At 40.3% G+C, this 9,611-nt stretch overlaps 1 gene segment (V, D, J or C); it reads right to left on the bottom strand.

Annotated features, from left to right (window-relative positions):
- Positions 1-3,380: 3,380 nt before the first annotated feature.
- Positions 3,381-4,022, bottom strand: LOC100728112 (immunoglobulin heavy variable 3-23-like). The segment is given in 2 exon segments: positions 3,381-3,775; positions 3,879-4,022. Coding segments are annotated over 2 exon segments (441 nt in total).
- Between the last annotated feature and the right edge of the window lie 5,589 nt (positions 4,023-9,611).

The following is a 9,611-nucleotide window of genomic DNA, read 5'->3' as shown; positions in this document are numbered from 1 at the left end:
AGTCTTCCATTCCTGACTCTGTGGGAAGCCATCATTTGCCTACTTAGTACATATTTTCTATTTAAAGGTCCTTCTAATGAATTCTAGCTGATATAGCAAGCAACCTTCTGATGGACCTATGACATTTATGTCTCACTAGGCACAGGAGAAGAACCAATAGTCTCACCTTCTAAGCCATATTCCCACCTTCTTCAAAGACATAAGTCTTTTCTGAAGAGAGAAATCTGATGTCTCAAATATTTGGAGGGTTTAGTCCGTGCTCTGGATCAATGGCTTCTAAGCCTGTGATGAAGCAGAACAGCATGGCAGGAGGGCACAGCAGACACTTGTTGATCAGTTCATGTCCAGTCAGTGTGAAGAGTCAAGATCGCAGTGTGCTCTTCCCAGGACACATCCTCTGGACCCTACTTACTGCCAAACATTCACCTCCTGATTTTCCCCCTAACCTCCAAATAACATTTGCAGCTGGGGATCCAGCCTTCACCACACATGCATTGGAGGACTCTGAGTTTTAAACTGTAACAATTAATGTTAAGGGGGTGCTCTTTCTGTCTCCGCAGTCCTGACAACACTCTTGCAGCTCCACTTGTGATAAAACACATGGGTTCCCACTGGGATCTGGAGAGCACAGTTAATAGATCACTGACTGTGTAACCCTCAGGTCAATGGTTTCTAAGCAGTTACAATTGATTAGAGCCCAGCACTTGGAAGGTTGAGGCAGGTGGATCATTGCAAGTTTGGGATCAGCCTGGGCTAAAATGTGAGCCAAAGGCCAGCCTGAACCACATAGTGAGACCCTTTCTTAAAAAGACAAAAAATGATTAGTTTATAGCTAGCAAGATTATATATATATATTTTTTTTTTCTTTTTTTTTCTTCTGTGGAATACGGAACGCACTTGATATGCATGTTCTTCTAAACGTTTTTTATTTATTACTTTTTGCTTTGAGCACCATTTCACTTAGATAAAAGCATCAAAATTCCAGAGACGTTAGCTTGAGTCCTACTTATAATCTTTTTGTGTGCTGTGCCTAACTCTTCAAAAAAGAAACTCAAATAGCCAATCAGGACATAAAAAAAAAATGTTCAATATCTCTGCTATTAGAAAAATTCAAATTCAGTCAACCCTGATGTTTCATATTACTACACAAGGTACAGTTACAATCAATAATTAAAAAAAAAAGAATTGGTGGTGAAGCTTTGGGTCAAAAGACACCTATATTGTCAGGAGAAATATAATCTAGTACAAAAGGAGATACTGTGTTCTCATGGTGAGATCCCTATCATCCTGGCCCACCATCTTGCATATGGAATCCCCAAATGTGTGTCTAATTTTCCCATGACAGCTCCTCCTGAGGATCAGGTCATTTCCTCTGATTTATTTCTCCTACGGACTACTTTCACTCCTTCTTGTAATATGTGAAGAATGAGTGGTTGCTCATAGTTTGGGTCATTCACTTCCCACAAATTAAATAAGTTTCATGAGAAGCTTTATTCTGAGCACTTGTCTGGAAAAGGCACTGGGTCTGTTTTGCAGTGGTCACTTTTCCTTTTCTGCACAGCTCTCAGGGATCACACCGAACCCTATCATCAATATCCTAGGAGCTTCTTCAGATGTCATGTTGGTGTGTGACTCCCAGGAACTCTCATTCTCACCCTGTTCCTCTCCATGTGCCGAGATTCCGTAATCTGTCCAGCAGCATTTTCTCCTCTCTCGGCTTCCAACTCCTGTGCCTAAAACAAGACTCAGAAAGTGATCCCAGATCTGCCTGTTTTGTTAAACTGCTTTGTGACTGTTCAGCCATCAATTTCATTTCTTTCATAGGCCTCTGAAAAGATAATGAAGTTTTGGGACAAATTTCTGTACATTGAAACACTGGTAATGCCTTCTAATAACGTTCCCTATTGAAACAAAATCCAGATGCATCTTCATTGGACATATTTACCTCTTCCTTGAGTCAGAGTCCTACTGTCACTATTTGCAAATAATATTGGGACTCAGTAACACAGGAAACAGAGAAACACTATGAAACTAAAAATGAGCTTTAAAAAATTCAGGGATCAGGAACATGAAATTCAGGAGGTTCAAGTGTGCCGACTCAGCTACATCTCAGGAGATGGAATGTTCTGGAAGGTGATCTCACCAGGCCTGGAAACAACAGAAATACCTGGGACACCATGAGAAACAGAAACTTTCATCCCTGAAACCTGAGCACAGCAGTGATGATGATGGACCAGGTGAGGTGCAGAGATGTGTGCAGAGGTGGAGGTATTTAGTTTCCCAGAGTGATGGTAACCATGATTTCCATGGACATGTCTGAGGGACATGTGTGACATCTATGTGCGAATACATCACCTCAGCTCTGTGTTCTAGAAGTGTGCAGATTGTGTATTTCAAATAATTTCCTTCTCTTCAGTGCACCCTTGCTTCACAGAATGCCACAAGTATAAGAATAATATTATTAAGTACATAGGTGTATCTGACTGGCTTATAAAAATTTATTAAAAGACTGTGACTAATGAATTCAGAATGAACTTACATAAAAGAAAAATAAATAAAGTAGAAACTGGAGAATCTGTATAGGAAAGAAAAATGGAAGTTATGAAATGGAAGCATTTTATCTTACATATTATCTCTTCATGTACTGATATATACCTTGAAATATGTACAGTTGTATTAGAGAGACAGAGAGAGATAGAGTTCAGAGAGTGACAGAGAGATAGAGAAACAGAGACAGGGAGAGAGACAGAGATAGAGATTAAGTAAAAGAATAGTGAAGTTTATCTTATAAATTTCTAATTTCAAAGAACCTAAATAAATTCTAACCAGTTAACATGAAAGAAAGAGCTCAGTAAGGCTTTAGGACATTCCTCTGAGTAAAGTCCAGATTCTTCTCTTCCTCTTTCCCTGAGCTCAGGGCTTCTCATGGAGCTGGGCGGATCCTGGGAACCAGGGGTCCTGAGGTGGCAAGGAGAGGATGGAGCTGCAAAGTCTCAGACCCTGTGCAGAGGGATGGGGATAATATAATTTTCTAACCTGCAACATTTACTCCTGCAATAGACCTTTGCTCTTTATGAGGAGTGAACAATTTCATTTTTAGATAGTGATGGTGTGACATTCAAAACAAAATATCTCAAAATATATTTTGTTTTACCACCCTTTTAAGAAAAATCATATGAAGGAGACCAAGAAAAGTGTATGTATAAATAACAAAAACCTGTGTTTTATCTTGAATGTCTCCTAAGATATCAGAAGAGTGGGTTTCTTCAGTCTCTTCCTCTGACCTTAAGACAGAAAGGAAACCCCAAAGGCCAACAGGAAGCCCTCAATTCCCTGCCTCCTGCTCTGCTCCTGCTTCAGGGGCCCTGATCTGATCTCAGTTAATGAATCCCCAGCTCCTCCTGCTGGTCGGATGCGCCGCTGCAGAGACGTTTGTGTCTGGGCTCACAGTAACACTTTCTCACTGTGTCCCTTGCACAGTAATACGTGGCCGTGTCCTCGGGTCTCAGGCTGCTCATCTGCAGATACAACGTATTCTTGCCATTGTCCCTGGAGATGGTGAATCGGCCCTTTACGGAGTCTGCGTAGTATGTGCTACCACCACTATAACTGATAGCTGAGATCCACTCTAGCCCCTTCCCTGGAGCCTGGCGGATCCAGCTCATTCCGTAATCATCGAAGGTGAATCCCGAGGCCACGCAGGAGAGTCTCAGGGACCCTCCGGGCTGCACCAAGCCTCCCCCGGACTCCACCAGCTGCACCTCAGCCTGGACACCTGCAATCACAGAGACATCCTGCTCAGAAAAAATCATACATAGCCACTATTTATCGCACTCATCTATTTACACACTCACTGTCACTTTTTTTTAATCAATTACCCTTTAAAATGAAAAGGAGGAAAACCCAGCTCATTGTAAACTCCATGGTGACTTGTCAGTGCTCAATGATGATCACCAAGTGGAAACACCTGGACTTCCAGGGCTGGTCTCCTCTGCAGAGCTGCACAGTGAGGACTGGTTGGTTTTCATCAGCACAGGGAAGCCCTATTTGCATGGCCTCTTGCTATATAGCCTGGTCTATTGAGGAAGCCTTAGAGAGAGAATGGTACAAAGCACATGAAAGTTCTTTGAGATTTGTTTGGAAGAGTCCTAATATTATAGACAACTTGCTTTCTCCCTAGATGTCTGTGTAGTGATAAATTTAAAACCTCATCTATTTTACTTATTCTTACATACATGTAATTAATGAATTTGGTAATTTCATATGTTTTCAGATATGTAGATAGAGTGAGAAGCATAATGACCTACAAGGTGAGAGCTGTATTTTATAAAACTTCCCATGTATTTGATCTTACAAACCTTGCTACCATTCTCAAGTTTTGACAGAGCATTTCCAAGGCAGAGTGGTTATGCTTGATGTTTGTCAAAGATCTTCCTCTAGTCAGAGAACCTGACAGAATTTTATGTGTTGCATCAGACTCAAATGAATAAACAAGCAGTGTCTTTTTCAAGCATATGTTCAAGAATTTGGTGTCTCATTTTGTTATCTCTGCATTAAGCTTTCCAATGTAATTTACTTATTACAAACATATGTATTAATTTTAATGATGGTCAAGTGAGATGCATTTTGACCTAAATTAGCAACATGATAATATTTACAAAATAATGCACGTTGTGAAGGTGTACTATGGATCACTAAGCCTAAATTTTCCTGTAATATTTCATCAAGTCTCATTATTTATTGTAGATTTTCCTCAACTGGAACATTATTACTGCATGACACTGACCACTTCACTTGGTGACAAAATTAGCACTCTTAATATTCCATGATGATGATCTCAAATATCATGTATTTCAAAGCATCTAATATCTTAACATTCTTGGTCTGCTTTTCAGCATATGCAAGTTGTTATTACCATCACACAGAAACTCAGGTGAAAGAGCTGAAAACAATGCAGGTGTTAATGTAGTCTTTCATCATTCTTTCATTGCTTGGGCTCGGGGAAATTCATACGTGAAGTGGTGAGGACGCACTGTACGTTTTCCGCATTATGTATGATGCTAACAAAGAGGACATTCGGACACTGAATGGAAGCCTTCAGCCCTTAACCTGCTTCTCTGCATCTCCTCGTGGGCCACTCCTGGTTCTCATAAGATCCCCAGTGCTCTTTCACCGTCCCAGAGCTTTCCCACATGGTCCTATGCATCCCCACACAAACTCAGATGCTCTCCTCTTGGTGCTGAGCACCTGCTGTTGGTCCTGCGCGCCCCCTACTGGTCCACACTACTCTCTACACAGCTTTGAGTCTGGGATCCTACTTAGCTCCCCTCAGAAACTGTCTTGCACAGTACTGCACGGTGGTGTTTTCTATGGACACTGAGATCGGTTGCACAGAGAACCGGTTCTTGCCTGTGTCTTTAGACATGCTGTGTTGTGAAGGATGAATTTCAAGCTGTGTGTCTGCTATCAATTTTCTTGACACATTCATTCGGTTTCCTTCTTGGTGACTGAAGCATCCAGCTCAAGGGGAGCGTCCCAGAGCTGGAGAAGCCAGAGAACTTGCATCTGGGGGAGGGGTACTGTGAAGGCTTCAACGGGACAGATCAGGTCTCTTGCAGCAGCAGCAGCTGATACAGGACAGTGGGAGAACACAGTAAGTCCTGAGATCAGATGTAGAACCTCCACATCATCCTGTCTGAATTTTACAGAGCACACATACGGGAGCCAGCACCAGAAAGAGAGGAAACTTGCATTTGTCCACCTTCCTGAAGACTGCTTTTACAATTATCTGATAATAACTTTAATATTTAGATAGAAAGAAATTAACTCATTATGCTATGTGAGTTTATCTGTTAGCTCCTGAAGTAGGGGCATGTATGGAGTCTTCTTGTACATGAAGTTACAATGAGACAGAGGATATTCAAATTTTGGGGACTGCCTCTGTGTGAAAGATGCTGACTGAGCCCTCAAAGAACTCAGCAATGTCCCTGGAGTCCATTGCTCCAGGCACAAATATCCATACAGGACGATGCTCTTCTATTATATGGGACCTGTATATATTCCCAGATGAAGGGTGGCTTTGTGGATATTAAAACTAGAACAAAGCTCTCAAGGGTAACAGGGCTGTACAGAACATACAGCACATGAGCATATAGGCTGTGTGGATAAGACATAAATCAATTCACACTCTATCTACATATGTACACATCTGTGTTAGGGTCCTGGCTCAGTTCAACTGTCATTCCCAATTCTGCATTTGCTCATATAATCATTCACATATTTCAGGGTTTTGAGGCCCTTAGATAAAATGCTCTCATCTCATTGAATTGGGAAAAATTGTCTCAGACACAAAAGTTGTCATAAATTTTGTAGAATACTAGACAATCATCAGACTGTATTTCTCTTTGTGCATGAAAAATATATTCATAAGAGTATATATTTATGGGTTTATGCTAAGATACATTTATTTAAATCTCAAAGTTCCTTACCAATTTTCTTCCAATTACTCAGTAGATTTTCACTCTTGTGTAGTGTAATTTCTAACCTTGATGAAATACAACTTAGTTTTCTGGAATATGTTTTTTTTTTTTTTTTTCTGAAGGAAAGTACATTACTGTGAGGATACCTAGAGCTGTCAACTTGCCATTTGGTGAAGAACAATGCTGCATATCAAACTCACATGTGAGCACAGAACCTGCAACTAAAAGGCTCTCAGCTTAACATTGTGGGTAGTACTGATCTTCCAGTGACTATCATTCAGAGAGGGAAGTCCACTTATCATTTACCATTTGTGCACTGAAAGGTTTTCCAGGATGAATCAGGAAAGGCCCTCATGATTCCTTTGTACTGAGTTCTGTAGCAAACGCTTCACAGGCTACCTAATGTTAGCATGGAAAGATGTAGCCTACCAGTGTCATTCATTAGATCTCCTTAAATTACTCCTGTGTGGGCTGACATCCTTATCAATTTGTATGTCCATCAGAATACCTGAGTGAGTCATGATGCAGAACAGAGCCCAGCTCCATCTGTCCTCACTGGTAGACTGTAAGCATAGGGACTCCTGACCTGCAGTGTGAAGAGGTGAAAATACTAGATGCAGGTGGAGGTGGCCTCTTTAGCAGGGAGATACAAGCATCCAATGTCATCACTCCTGTCATCAGTGAAATTCATTTATTTTGGAGACAAAAAAGGACACGGGAACGCTCACATGTGATCCCAATACACTTGCTCCACTGTACATGAGCCACATCTCCATCGGGACAGGTCCCTGCCTTTCAGCACAGTGCCCTCTCAATTCCTGGATGGCTATGTATCCGTGTTCCCGAAGTTCTTTATATCCAGTTTTTCAGGAACAGAAATTTGAACCTAATATGTTATGTACTGTTCCCCATTCTTATTTTTCATTTTAAATTTTATATTGTCAGTCCATATTTGCAGTATACACTGAACGTATCCATCATGGGTGGTCAGCACATGTCCATAGCATCCTTAGGGTTTTGTCCCCTTCTCCTGCCCTCCTGAAAATAGTAATAATCAGGTGGCCTGAATGGAGAAAACAGTTGAGTCAGCAGTAGGATGGATAGATAAAGAAATTAACAGGTTGCACCTGGACTTCCGGAGGAGGATGAGGACAAACAGACATAGCTGTGTTGAATATAAGTAGGGCAGCAGCTGAACCTTGACATCCAAAAGTATTACAGTCTGTTCATTTTGGGTGCTCACTGGTTCAGGTCTTTGATTCTGGACATCTCTACCTACCAGCCCTGAGATGACATTTAGAGCTATTCCTGCATCCAAAATTGTGCTCTCTTTTCTGAGTTGCATGGCACTGATGGCTTTGTGGGAATACTGATATGTATTCTCACAAAGAGAAGAACAAAATATTGTATTTATGCCGCTACTTCTGTGGAGGAAACTTTATCACAGGCTCTGATAAATCCTTGAAAATTCAGGAATGATTTGTTGCTAGACTTAGGAAAGTGCATATTTCACGTGTGGGTTTTATTACTAAGAACAACTGCCTGTGCTTTGTGTCATGGTACACTTCTTGGTAAATAGCCAAAACTTTAACAAACATGGATACATGGCGTACAGGAATAAAATCTGACTGAAATACCTACAGGATATGGGAGATGGGTGAGATGATAACCAGAGACTCTGATGGTGCTGGGTTTCATGTTTAGGAAGTAAGGGTGGCTCTGTTGATGCTTCTTCACCTCTGTTATACATTGAGAATATGAACTAAGGGTGGAAGTGAATTTTGTGGAAGATATTTAGAAAGAAATGGGTTCTTCGTTAGTTACATCAAGAATGTGATGTGACAGTTACATAGAGGAGCAGCAGTGCCTCTGGTTAACACTCAGGTCAGAGGTGTTCAGAGATGGACACAGAGGAGCTCTGAGAGTCTTGAGTTTCCATTCCTCAGATTCCAGTGGGGCACAGTGTAGAATATGAACACAGAAACGCTGCATCATGCTGGAGATTCTTTGTTGACAATGTAGGTAAAGTTTACAAAATACCAAATACAAGCTATGGAAATTTTGTAACTAAAATGTGTTAATTTCCAACCTAGAAGAATAATACTGTGTGGGTCATAAGGGATGTGACTGCACTGATATGGGAGTTTCTACGGAGAACTGTCTGTATGCCGAGAAAAAAAAAATGTCAGGGGTTTTCTTGAAGATGATCCTAGATGAACTCTCTAGTTCTTTTTCCATCACTGCTGTTAACTCAGCTAGCTTTGGTTTAAAGAACCAAGGCTATGTCTTTCTGTTTCACACACATTTATTTATTTATGTATTTATTTTAGATAAACTCTAGGCTATTTTCCTTTTTTTTATCGGTACCAGGGATCGAACTCACAACTGTCTGCTTGCGAGGCAGGCGCTTATGCCGCTGAGCTAAACCCCCAGCCACTGCTATTTTCCTTTTTATGCTGTTTGCTTGTTGAATAGATTTGTGACACTCAAACACTTGACATGGTTGTTGCAAATGACAACGGTATTTGATTGATTGTCACCTCAATGCTGTTATATTGGAAATTTTAGATATTTGCAAATGAATTTTTAAGTAAATGAAAGTAAATCTTTGAAATACTAAATGTGCAACATTTGCAAGAATGTCATTTGAGAAGAAAGTTTTGAGAACTCAGTTGACAAATTTTGGGATCAACTGAAATGTGCATGACTACTGAAATCTCTGCATTTTTTATTTCTCAGTATCATCATTATTATTGAATTAATTCTTATTAAAATGCATGGTGTTAAAACTTTTCCCAACAGTGTTATGTGACTTTTCACTGTTGTCAGATGGCATGTCGGTTGTATGTTATCACAGAGCTGGGAGGTATTTTTGTGTTTCCTTTATTTATTTAGGAGTTTCATTTTATCTACGTACCAGATCTATTGCCTATGAGAGACACATAAGATCATGTATGTACTGCCATTCTTATAAGCAAATGCTGTAGCTTTCCATCTTGTTTTATATTGTAATAAAATATTCGAAGAGAATTTTTCCTCTTTCAGTAAAGGATAAAGACTTCAAAATGCACTGTTTCCATAAGGGAAAATTGCAAATTGTATTACAGTATTTTATTATACTGGATTTCTTGT

Source organism: Cavia porcellus, unplaced genomic scaffold (assembly GCF_034190915.1).
Source record: "Cavia porcellus strain 051 isolate PalLab524CR breed Dunkin Hartley unplaced genomic scaffold, mCavPor4.1 scaffold_8, whole genome shotgun sequence".
In the NCBI taxonomy this organism is placed as follows: Eukaryota; Metazoa; Chordata; class Mammalia; order Rodentia; family Caviidae; genus Cavia; species Cavia porcellus.
Note: the sequence above shows the minus strand (reverse complement) of the source record. Positions and strands in the feature narration are given on the sequence as shown.